A 13,239-nucleotide genomic window follows, 5' to 3' on the forward strand; every position below is an offset into this window, starting at 1 on the left:
GATTCTATTCGAAACGCGCTCGATGTATTCCATAAAATTAATATTCATAATTATTCCAACAACCATTTCATTTGCTCTCGATCTTGAATTTTCATAGGCATAGAATCGAAACGCTGTTTTAGCTAGCCGCAAGTGAAGTATCCACGTTGGGTAGAGGAGTAGAATTGTTTTTCAAAAAGGATTCGAATGGAAAAAAATTCAAAGTAACTATGATACATAACGCATGCGCTAATTTTGATCGAGATCAAATGGATGCTTCGTATACGAGACAGTATAAGGAGAGATTAAACGAAGCTTCTTAAAACTTCCAGTGTATTTCAACACACATTTGAAAGGTACGAGCAAAAATTTTCATCATCCAACTGTCGCAGAACGGCAGCGTTATTAGCTGACCCATTAACTGAAGAATATATCTTTAGTCAATGGCTGACCATCGAAGGGCCTAGCCGCTTGGGTCTGGAATCGGAAGGAAAGATAAAGTCTGAAATATGAAAACAAGAACCATCATACATCATACATACATAGTATCAATGTTCGAAACCCTATTTTGGATGTCGGATGGTCAGAAAGTGACGTCACCAATCTAAAATCAGCTAGCCGAATTCCTCAGTCTGGAAGCAATCGCGTACTAGAGCAGACGTATGAGAATCGCGCTCCACAGATTTCGAGTTCCGGGTTATCTACTTCCTAGATCCTGCGCTCCGGGTCCGCTTCCTGATGCAACTCGACTTCAGGGATAAGCGCTCCGGGTCCGCTACCTGGCTAAACTCGACTTCCAGGACAAGCGCTTCGTAGTTTCTGCTCTCCAGGTCCGCTACCGGGTGAAACTCGACTTCAGGGACAAGCGTTTTGTGATTCCTGTGCTCCAGGTCCTCTACCTGGTGAAATTCAACCTCCAGGACAAGCGCTTCGTAGTTCCTGCGCTTCAGGTCTGCTACCTGGTGAAACTCGACTTTTAAGACAAGCGCTCCGTAGTTTCTGCGCTCCAGGTCCGCTACCGGGTGAAACTCGACTCCAGGGACAACCGCTCCGTAGTTCCTGCGCTCCAAGTCCGCAACCTGGTGAAACTCAACCTCCAGGACAAGCGCACCGTAGTACCTGCGCTCCAGGTACGGTACCTGGTGAAACTCGACTTCCAGGACAAGTGCTCTATAGTTCTGGCCGTCCAGATCCTCGACCTGGTAACTTTTTACCTTCAGGACTGATTTTCTGTAGACTTAGCTTTCCAGGTCCTCCACCTAGATCTCGACCTCCAGGCACTCCGTAGTCTTGGCTGTACAGGTCCTTGACTTGGTGATTTTTGATTTTCTGAGGAGGAGGTGGATGAAAAAGCAGAGGAGGAGAACAAGGAGGACCAGAAGAAGGTTTCGAACGAGGAGGACAAGGAAGAGAAGGAGGAGGAGGAAAAGGACGAAGTGGACGAGGAGGACGAGGTGGTCTAAGGTGCTTGCAGGTGATCGGAGTTGGTAGGAGGTGTTCGGAGATGGTTGGAGGGAGTAGGAGGTATTTGGTGGTGGTTGGAGGTGATCGGAGGTGGTTGAGGAGGCCGAGGATGACGAGAAGGACGAAGGTGGTCGGATATGGGAAGAGGTGGTTGACGGTAGTTTCAGATGCTCGGAGGTAGTTGTGGTGGTTGGCGGTGGACACGGTTACGCGTCTTCTCACGGGGATGATCGACATTTCTAAGTTGCAGTCGACAAGTAGTCTTACGTACTCACTTTGTACCGACTCAATCCCAAGCTTCCACACCGACACTACTTTATGCAGAAAACTGGTCACAAAAATTTATCCAAGGGTATTTGTCTTTATATTTTTCAGTCAACGTCATAGTGGTCGCACTCGGTGAGTATAGCGTGCAGCCACCGTGAGTGCAAGCTGATGAAGTTGTATTTACCGTAATGCTTATCGATAATGTAGAACTTGGCTTTATCACAGAGTCCCATAAAGGTAGCTACTAGGTCTTTATAAATCTTCAATCAACGATCCTTTAACACATTATATTTTTCCAAGATTAAGACAGCCGTCGTGTTAAATATATATAATTCTGAAATTACATAATATTGATTCTTGTTTCCTATATGTAATGATACAATATATATCATTTCTAATAATGTTTTTAATTCTATACCTTCCGGATTATTTTCAATCTTACAAATGATGTGCAACAGAAAATGCAATGCAGTATAATGTATATTTCCATAGCCTTTTGTACGTAAGCTTTGCAACGTCCTCCATTATTTCTTAATATAGGCGATTGTTACTCCAATGTTCATGCGGATGAAAATTACATTTTTTCGACTGGGATTTGTAACAAAACTGAAGAATCGTGAATTTAGATACCATGCTATTCAATTTCATTTCACGCAACACATATTGTCAATAATTTTTGGAGTCTTCTCACATTTGTATGTCGTCACGCGCGTGACGACTCAAAGTGCGACGCATATGAGAACATTTGTCGCATAGTGATATTACATTGTTTAATATTCTGTGACAAAAATTAAGATAGCTAGCAGTAAAATTTCACACGATCCGAAATAAATTTCATATTTGTTTCATACGAACATAAGTGCATACGTACGTATGTGTGAAATTTGTTCCTGCAGGTAGTTTAGAAAGAAAATACACGAAAATATACGTGTTGAAACTTTATTTATATTTGTAAAAATCTATGCTTGTATAATAAAATTTGAACGAACTCAAATAGATTTGATATTCAAACTTTTGGGGCAATTTGCTCTACAAACTAGTCACAATTTATATGCCTGTTCAATTTGGATCATATTTACACGGTGAAAATAAACAAGAATATTTGAAATATAGTAAATATTTGCCAACGAAATGTGGTGAAAGAATTGCTGTATCGTTTTGCCAAAATATGATATGATTCAAGAAAAAGTGAATATGAGAATAGCAATTTGCGAGAATCAGAAAAAATGTTTCTTGCTGATTGTGAGTGAGAAATGGCCAGATCAACAGTTTTTGTTGCTGTTATTCTTGTGTATTCATATCCGAGGTATTATCGTTTGGTAATAATATCATCCGCATGACGGTTGCAGGCATTCGATCATTTGTTTCCTCATCAACAATATGTATGCAGCATTAAGTAAAAACACAATTGCGCATGCAGAGAAAATGTATGAAAAGCTGGCGCGGCAGAGACAGACGCACAGTGCAAGTTGAACTTACTAAATCACTCAGTCAGTATTGCACACTAGTTTTATTCCAGGTGCATTTGAAGCGCTCGTCGTGGAATAAAAAGCAGCTGTCGAGTTGACGAGAATAGTGCTGGGAAAGGTAAGGTTGATAAACGAAAAATCAATTTTCAAAATGAAAAAAATGAACGTAATTGGGACTTCTGAGACTGTGTGCAAATGTCGAGGGTATTTTTAATCTGGAATTTTAACTAACAGACTATTTTCGAACTATTCTTCGGAAACACAATCGTATAATATTATAAGTTGCTACGCATACGAAAGCTAAAAATTTTGTAAGAACTATTTTTTAACTGTGAATTGTTATAGTTAATGTGCCATAAAGACCGACGCAGAAGCTTTTTTTAAATATTCTTTGCTTAAATTTTCCATAACGTTCTCAAAATATGGGAAAAAATTAGTCGGCAATATGGCAACTATTCCGAATAGATTGGAAAGTCACTTCCAAACGTGCATATTAAATTCACACTCATCGCAGTTAAAATAAAACATTCAGTTACCGATGTATTTCAAAGTAAATATTTTACGGCATATGTTTCTCATCAATAGTGAGTTATTTACGCTCTCTGTAAATTATATACAGTTGTAATTTTGCTGGTAAAGAATATAATTTCTAATCGAACTATAGAACCACGTTACATTTTAAAAATATTTCCGAAGTAGGTGACGTAGGTATAACTTGAGAATCGCGGGTTAAATTTTCTAAAAATACACTTATACAAAAACAGTGAAATTCTTGAATGACCAAATGATTTTTTTGGGTTTCAAAAACTAGAAAATTGAAAAAATTTGATTTTTGACGAAAAACACTAATTTTTTTCTGTTAAAAATGTTGCAATCAAGAATCAATCCAAGCTATTTCGAAAAACATAGTTTTTTTTTTTTGTGCTAGCGAAGACTCCGTTGTCACTGTTCTACTGTGTGTCGTTAATTGCATCGTTACATTCCTACGAATTTCAAATAGACGCAATATGCTACATTGCAAAAATCAATAGTGCGAACGAAAGCTTCGCGACAATATGGTTACAATTTTTTATTTGTATTGCAACAAGTGTAATAGAAAGCGCGCAAAGAACGTGAATATTATCCTCTTGTGAACACTTGAAATAATATTTGATATCGTTTGCAGTTCAGTTGACAGAGTTCATCTACGATTGAAAAGGCAATCTTTGCATCCAAAATATAAATAATGTGGATTGTTTATTATTCTGAAATGATTCATGCACGTTTGTGCAATGTTATGTAGATTGTCTCATTAGACTATATTTTGATGTTTGCTAGTAGTTGAGACGTTGAACTTTGGTTAACTGATCAGTGCTTTCCCAGGTGGCACACTTTTCGCAATGTCGATTATCAGTTTACTGCTAGTTGAAGTCGAAATGAAAAAAATTATTACACTGCAACCGTCACATATCGGAACTCTACTTTTCATTAATCTAAGAGTTCTTATTAACGTTATCGCTCACGCATAATAACTAACATTGCAAATAATTATTACTGCCCGCAGTTACAGAAGACAAATTGATTCCAAAAAATACAAATTTTCGCAGTAAATCTATTGCACTGAGTAATTGACCAAGGAAAAGTCATGCGACGTTGCATCTTGTTCCTGGCCACGTGGATATGCGCAGGTAAATTTTGAACCCAATTCGTTGAATCGGAAAATTATTTGACATTGATTTCCATGTGATTCCACCCAGTGGCGAATGATTTTTAATACATAAGGCATTCAGAGAAGTACGCACCTACAATTGAATATTGAAATTTGCAGTAGGAAGTAATCCTTGCGTACATCGCGATTTTGGAAACAATGGAACAGTCTGTGTATGCAATGCTACCTATTGCGACAGCACTCCGGTACCCGAGGTTCCGGGCGTTGGTTTCTATATCCGATACACGTCGTCTAAAGACGGCTTGAGGTTTTCCAAGACCGATGGCGTTTTTAGCAAAGAAGTGCCTACCCATTCTGACAGTTTCCGACTAGACCCAAGCATCACTTTTCAACCAATTCATGGATTTGGAGGCGGTTTCAGTGACTCAGCGTGCATAAACATAAAAAACTTGAGCTCAGGGGCACAGGAGAACTTAATGAGGTTGGTAACAATTGTAACGGAACCCAAGAGATGACAGACTAAGAGAGACTAAATCAGGCTAAGGCTATAATCTCACGTACTGTACTTATAACCGCATTATTGCGTGTGTTGAGAGTGACCATGATCAAAATATACGTTTGTTTGAAAATTATTACTTCCATAAATCAACAACATAAGACCAAATACCGAATAGCTACCTATCAGCAACAGTATATTCTTGTTGGGTGTGATATGATTGGACAGTATATGGAGTTAATCACCAGTTATATTACACCGTCAAGAGTTTGGATACGATTCTCACATCGATATTAGCAATTCTTAATTTCCAACCATAAAAGTATACAGTACCTAAGTCAGAATCGTTCAATATCCGGTTTATTCTGTAATACATTTTGTGATAACGAATTTCTAGAACATACTTCAGTAAGGAAGGTAGTAATTACAATTTTGGACGTATTCCGATTGGTGCAACTGACTTTTCCACAAGAGCATATACCCTCGATGATCACGACGGAGATGTGCTACTGGAAAAATTCAGTCTAGCACAGGAAGATATACTCTACAAAATACCAGTGATGAAAAGAGCTTTGGAAATTAATCCGGACCTTAAACTTTTTGCGGCAGCGTGGACTGCTCCACCTTGGATGAGGACGAATCACAATTATACAGGTTACGGTGTGTATTGCACAGCTCGTATCATATTTTGATCAACGCTAAATCATCTTTCGTGCTACGTGAATATTTCGTTGAAAATCGTTTCAATCCGTAAGCTTCAAGACTTCAAATTTTCGAAACGACATAGATCTGTTGCAGAATTTGATCCTATTTAACTACTTTCTTAGCTCGTAGCTTCTGTTGAAAAATCTTTGAAGTAAACTGCAATTTCTTTGATTGACAGGATTTCTACTAGAAGAATACTATCAGGTTTACGCCAACTATCTTTTAAAGTTTATGGACAAGTATAGAGATCACGGGCTAGAAATGTGGGCTCTGTCAACGGGTAACGAACCTTGGATTGGTACCATAAACATATCTCACTATGGGGCTATGGGCTTCACACCAAAACACATGGGCAAGTGGGTTGCAAATAACCTCGGTCCAACCATTAGCAAATCAAAGCATAACAGAACTCTCATTCTTACTTACGACGACGTAAGATCACACCTGGATTCGTTCATCAATATAATGTTTGAGAACGAATTAGCCAGGAGTTACATAGCGTCCATTGCTATTCATACGTATGAGGACACACTGTATCCCACAGTCCTAGTTGAAAAAATTCACCAAGATTACCCCGACAAGTTCATATTCATGACCGAGATTTCTACGGGTAAGTGATATCACGATTTATGCGTATTACACACTGTAGACATTGCGAATGTGCACAACGATTTATATCAATTCGTAGCACGGCGTAATAGTGTTTTGATTATTGCAGGGGATCCACAACCAGACACTGGACTTGTACCTTTGGGATCTTGGGACTTTGCCGAAGTGTACATAATGGAAATGTTCCAAGTATGTAATTATATTACTGAGTATTTTTTGGCTTAATACACAGAGCAGAATTAATTATGGAAATATTTTCCACGTGATTGCTGTGAACATTCTATCTTGGAAATCAGATATAGTGTTGCGGAACACGTTTATCAATAGATAATACAATATATTAGCTCTGAGTGTAAGGACTCAAAGTTTTACGTAACAAGTAAAACACACATTTGCTCGAAGCAAATGATTTTTATCCGGAAAATGAAATCACCTGTACTCTATAGTTGGAGCCGATGATGAAAGCTTATCTCATTTCGTTTCATATTACTGTAATAATACTTTGTTCAAGTGAAGCAATTGATGGTTCGTAATTAAAAAATGTTCATGTTCCAGAATTTTGAAAACTGGGTAGCTGGATGGGTGGACTGGAATCTCGCTGTGAACATGTACGGTGGGCCCAATTATCAAGGCAATTACAAGGATGCTGCAATTATCGTGAACGCGGAAGTCGATGAATTTTACAAACAACCGTTATACTACGCCCTTACACATTTCAGCAAGTTCACGCCACCAGGGTCGATAAGGGTAGGACTTGCTCATGGCAATACATCAGTCAAAGCTATGGCTTTCGAAACACCCAAAGAAGAGACGATTCTTCTAATATATAACAAGTAAGGAGAAGTCTCTTCACGACTTTCAAAGAAACAGGCACAGTTTGTGAAATTAAAGTTATGATCACTATAACTTGTTGAGAACTGTACCTAAGATTTTATCTCAAAGACATCATTGCGGAAATTTTGAACTTATGTTATACATTTTAATTCAAGTTATAACAACCAATGAAATGTATTTCCACATGCACTAAGAGCTTACGATTGACAAGAAACTGTGGTGCTTCTCTCACACTACTCCAGCTGTCCTGCTTAGTCGATAACGATGTAATAATGAGACTAATGATAATTCAGGTTCTCACTTAACGTGGGCACTTTCCACAAGCGATTTCTCACTTGTTCATTGCAGAACTTGTTTTGAAATATAGTTTGTTTTTTTTTCAGTTGCACAACAGACCAAAATGTTGCTATTAATGATCCAAGAAGAGGAAACATCCACTTACATTTGCCACCAAAATCAATTCACACCATTTTGTACAAATGACGCACATGTGAATACTGAATATATGCAGTGTGTAGAGAAATTATAGTGTTCCAACGAAGTATTTCTGTTAAAATGACGTTTACAAATCGAATGAATTGAGAAATTATACGTCAGCGAATTGCTTCTTCATTATATGTACAACTTATTTGAATAAAACCGTCGTGAATATTTAATCGTGGATCACGTTGCCAGTTCGATGATTTCTTTGTACTTGACGTATTAAACTTCTAATTCTCGGTGATTAGTAATAGACCGAACGATATAATTAGAAAAACAAAAGATACTGAGTGGTTAGACGCAGAAAAGCTGACTCCATAACATAAGACGTTGACTCATGAATATAAAGACAGTTGCCATAATGGGCTTTGGTGTCACAACCGAAAATCGTCTTGCGCTTGCGCCCCCTGAGATGTTCCAACGGTAGAATTGAGAACTTATTGCAGAACAAAGAGTTACCGATTTCCACATGATGCTGGCTGCATCCACCTTACGAGTAACACAGTCTTCGCAATGGTGAGCCCAAGCCAGTACTGAGCCTGTGTGTACTTACCGACTTGTCGGCGATACAAGAAATTAATGACGAGACTAAAAATCTTCCAATATTCCAATCCAATATCCAATAGCAGAACAATGATTTGATTGAAGTCTACGCGCCCAAGAGAAAAATGTATACATAGATCATAAATAATAATAGATTTGATGTCATAATGATGCAGAGACCAAAAAGTATCCATGTATATGTGGTTCAGGTACGATATTGTTATATATGATACGTTTAGGATTAATACGTGATGCATGCTATGAATTTTATAACTTTCCAGGAGACAAACTGGATTATCTACATTATTACGGCTATAATATAAAAAGAGAAGGATTATTTATTTCGAAATGGGATTCTATTCGACGCGCGCTAGATTTATTCAATAACATTAGTATTCATAATTATTTCAACGACTTTTCATTTGCTCTCTCGATCTTGAATTTTCGTAGGCACAGAATCGAAACGTTGTTTTAGCTGGTCGCAAGTGAAGTATCTGCGTTGGGTGGAGGAGCAGAATTGTTTTTCGAAAAGTATTCGGATGGAAGAAAATTCAGAGTAACTGCAATACATAACGGATGCGCTAATTCTGAACGAGATGAAATGGATGCTTCGTATATGAGACAGTATTTGACGCTGCGTAGTGATTTAAAGACCTAGAAAGGTGATAGGGAGAGAAAGAACGACGCTTCTTAACACTTGAAGTATATTTTAACACACATTTGAAGGATGGGAGCGAAATTTTTCATCATCTAACTGTCGCAGAACGGCAGCGTTATTAGCCGACCCGTTTACTGAGGAATATATTTTCAGTCAACGGCTGACCATCGAAGGGCCTGGCCGCTTAAGTCTGGAATCGGCAGGAGAGATAAAGTGTGTATTTCTTGTATGAAATGTGAACACTAGAATCATTATACATCATATCATATCATCATACATCATACATCGTACATCATACATCGTACATCATACATCATCATACATAGTATTAAAGGTCGAAACCAAAGTTTAGATGTCGGATGTTCAGAAAGTGACGTCACCAATTCAAAATCAGCTAGCCGAATTCCTCAGTCGGGTAACAACCGCGCGGTAGAGCGGACGGATGAGAGTCGCGCTCCGCAAATTTCGAGTACCGGGTTCTCAACCTCCCGGATACCGCGCTTCGGGTCCGCTACGTATTTCGAGTACCGGGTTCTCAACCTCCCAGATCTCGCGCTTCGGGTCCGCTACGCGGTGAAACTCGACTTCCAGGATGAGCGCTCCGTGGTTCCTGGTTCATGTTTACAATAAATTATTTCAATTCGTTTTTCGCGCAAGCCCATATTCAGTAGCTGTCGGTCCGCTAATAAAATTTCTCGACTTCCAGGATAAGCGCTCCGTGGTTCCTGGTTCATGTTTACAATAAATTATTTCAATTCGTTTTTCGCGCAAGCCCATATTCAGTAGCTGTCGGTCCGCTAATAAAATTTCTCGACTTCCAGGATAAGCGCTCCGTGGTTCCTGGTTCATGTTTACAATAAATTATTTCAATTCGTTTTTCGCGCAAGCCCATATTCAGTAGCTGTCGGTCCGCTAATAAAATTTTTCGACTTCCAGGATAAGCGCTCCGTGGTTCCTGGTTCATGTTTACAATAAATTATTTCAATTCGTTTTTCGCGCAAGCCCATATTCAGTAGCTGTCGGTCCGCTAATGAAATTTCTTGACTTCCAGGATAAGCGCTCCGTAGTTCCTGGTTCATGCTTACAATAAATTATTTCAATTCGTTTTTCGCGCAAGCCCATATTCAGTAGCTGTCGGTCCGCTAATAAAATTTCTCGACTTCCAGGATAAGCGCTCCGTGGTTCCTGGTTCATGCTTACAATAAATTATTTCAATTCGTTTTTCGCGCAAGCCCATATTCAGTAGCTGTCAGTGCGCTAATAAAATTTCTATAACTTTACAATCTTCTCATAATCTTTTGGGTAAAATATATCGATAAAAAAATTATATTAAACCTCACACAGTGTTTTTGATTTGTTCTCATGCTGAGAATATTTATTAGCTTCCGAGGTATAACTCGAGGTGATTGGCGGTGGTCGTTGGGCGTGGTTAGGGGTGGTTGCGGGTAATCGCGGTGATTCAGGAGGAGAGGGACGAGGATTTGTGCTCGGTGAGTGAAACACTTTTATAGTATTTGCTGGCAATTGTAATTATATTTTATCCAAAATATTTCAAACTAGTCATGTTTACATTAAATTATTTCAATTCATTTTTCGAGCAAGCACATATTCAGTAGCTATGAATAAGCTTACACAATTTATTATATTATTACTTAATAAATTAATCAATTACTCAATTACTTAATTATATTAATCCTTACACAATATTTTCGATGTGTTCTTATACTGAAAATATTTATTACTATTCAAGGTATAACCTGAGGTGGTTGGAGGTGGACGAGGAGGAGGACGAGGAGGACGAGGATTTGCGCTGGGTGAGTAAAACACTTTTGCAATATTTAATGGCAATTGTAATTATATTTCATCTGAAATATTACAAACTTGTCACGTTTACAATAAATTATTTTAATTCATTTTTCGTGCAAGCACATATTCAGTAGTTATGAATAATCTTATACAATTTATTAAATTATTAATTAATCAAATAATATTCTTATAATATTTAATGGCAATTGTAATTATATTTCATCTGAAATATTACAAACTTGTCACATTTACAATAAATCATTTCAATTCATTTTTCGTGCAAGCACATATTCAGTAGCTATGAATAATCTTGTAAAATTCATTATATTATTAATCAATTGAATAATTACATTAATCCTTACACAATATTTTTGATGTGTTCCTATACTAAGAATATTCATTACTATTCCAGGTATTACCCGAGGTGGTCGGAGGTGGACGAGGGGGAGGACGAGCTGGACGAGGAGGAGGACCAGGTGGACGAGGAGGAGGCGGGGTGGGTCGTGGGAGAGGACCTCTCCTCTCCTCAGAGGTGGGGAGGGGAAGGGGCAGGGAAGGGGGAGAGGTGGGCGGGGAGGGGGAAGGGAAGGGAAGGGGTTGGGAGGGAAGGGGAGGGGAGGGCGGCGGGGGGGAGGGTGGTGGGTGGGTGGGTGGGCGGGAGGGAGGGAGCGAGGGCGGGCGGGCGCGGGGGGGGGGGGGGTGTGTATTGCTCTATAAACTCTAGCGGGCTCGCATTGACATCCGTCCTCCACTCTCTCCCTCCCTCCCGCCCTTCCCCACCCCCTCCCCGACGCCCTCCCCTCCCCTCCCCATCCCTCCCAACCCCTTCCCTTCCCCCTCCCCGCCCACCTCTCCCCCTTCCCTGCCCCTACCCCTCCCCCTTCCCTCCGCTGAGGAGAGGAGAGGTCCTCTCCCACGACCCACCCCGCCTCCTCCTCGTCCACCTGGTCCTCCTCCTCGTCCGGCTCGTCCTCCTCCTCGTCCACCTCCGACCACCTCGGGTAATACCTGGAATAGTATTGAATATTCTTAGTATAGGAACACATCAAAAATATTGTGTGAGGATTAATGTCATTAATTAATTGATTAATAATATAATGAATTGTACAAGATTATTCATAGCTACTGAATATGTGCTTGCACGAAAAATGAATTGAAATAATGTATTGTAAATGTGACAAGTTTGTAATATTTCAGATGAAATATAATTACAATTGCCATTAAATATTATAAGAATATTATTTGATTAATTAATAATTTAATAAATTGTATAAGATTATTCATAGCTACTGAATATGTGCTTGCACGAAAAATGAATTGAAATAATGTATTGTAAATGTGACAAGTTTGTAATATTTCAGATGAAATATAATTACAATTGCCATTAAATATTGCAAAAGTGTTTTACTCACCCAGCGCAAATCCTCGTCCTCCTCGTCCTCCTCCTCGTCCACCTCCGACCACCTTCAACCACCTCAGGTTATACCTTGAATAGTAATAAATATTTTCAGTATAAGAACACATCGAAAATATTGTGTAAGGATTAATATAATTAAGTAATTGAGTAATTGATTAATTTATTAAGTAATAATATAATAAATTGTGTAAGCTTATTTATAGCTACTGAATATGTGCTTGCTCGAAAAATGAATTGAAATAATTTAATGTAAACATGACTAGTTTGAAATATTTTGGATAAAATATAATTACAATTTCCAGCAAATACTATAAAAGTGTTTTACTCACCGAGCACAAATCCTCGTCCCTCTCCTCCTGAATCACCGCGATTACCCGCAACCACCCCTAACCACCCCCAACGACCACCGCCAACCACCTCGAGTTATACCTTGGAAGCTAATAAATATTCTCAGCATGAGAACAAATCAAAAATACTGTGTGAGGTTTAATATAATTTTTTTATCAATATATTTTACCCAAAAGATTATGAGAAGATTGTAAAGTTATAGAAATTTTATTAGCGCACTGACAGCTACTGAATTTGGGCTTGCGCGAAAAACGAATTGAAATAATTTATTGTAAACATGAATCAGGAACCACGGAGCGCTCATCCTGGAAGTCGAGAAATTTTATTAGCGGACCGACAGCTACTGAATATGGGCTTGCGCGAAAAACGAATTGAAATAATTTATTGTAAACATGAACCAGGAACTACGGAGCGTTTATCCTGGAAGTCGTGAAATTTTATTAGCGGACCGACAGCTACTGAATATGGGCTTGCGCGAAAAACGAATTGAAATAATTTATTGTAAACATGAACCAG

General features: G+C 38.8%; 1 protein-coding gene across 2 annotated transcripts; it reads left to right on the forward strand.

Moving 5' to 3' along the window:
• Positions 1-3,147: 3,147 nt before the first annotated feature.
• Positions 3,148-8,132, forward strand: LOC124178067 (lysosomal acid glucosylceramidase-like). 2 transcript variants are annotated; one of them, XM_046561169.1, is made up of 8 exons: positions 3,148-3,297; positions 4,723-4,846; positions 4,987-5,308; positions 5,721-5,983; positions 6,207-6,638; positions 6,747-6,826; positions 7,193-7,470; positions 7,855-8,132. In XM_046561169.1, the coding sequence occupies exons 2-8, from the start codon at positions 4,804-4,806 to the stop codon at positions 7,952-7,954; spliced, it is 1,518 nt and encodes a 505-aa protein (XP_046417125.1). In that variant the 5' UTR covers positions 3,148-3,297; positions 4,723-4,803; the 3' UTR covers positions 7,955-8,132. The 2 variants fall into 2 exon arrangements, with proteins under 2 accessions (XP_046417125.1, XP_046417126.1); XM_046561170.1 differs by having other exon boundaries at positions 3,155-3,297; positions 4,766-4,846.
• The last annotated feature ends 5,107 nt before the right edge of the window (positions 8,133-13,239 follow it).

Source organism: Neodiprion fabricii, chromosome 3 (genome assembly GCF_021155785.1).
Source record: "Neodiprion fabricii isolate iyNeoFabr1 chromosome 3, iyNeoFabr1.1, whole genome shotgun sequence".
NCBI classification, from domain to species: domain Eukaryota; kingdom Metazoa; phylum Arthropoda; class Insecta; order Hymenoptera; family Diprionidae; genus Neodiprion; species Neodiprion fabricii.

Bases quoted from the DNA above. Each gene is read 5' to 3' on its own strand.
- LOC124178067 (XM_046561169.1), top strand. From the start codon at position 4,804: ATGCGACGTTGCATCTTGTTCCTGGCCACGTGGATATGCGCAG. The intron at 4,847-4,986 runs GTAAATTTTGAA...TGAAATTTGCAG, and splicing joins GGCCACGTGGATATGCGCAG to TAGGAAGTAATCCTTGCGTA. The intron at 7,471-7,854 runs GTAAGGAGAAGT...TTTTTTTTTCAG, and splicing joins ATTCTTCTAATATATAACAA to TTGCACAACAGACCAAAATG.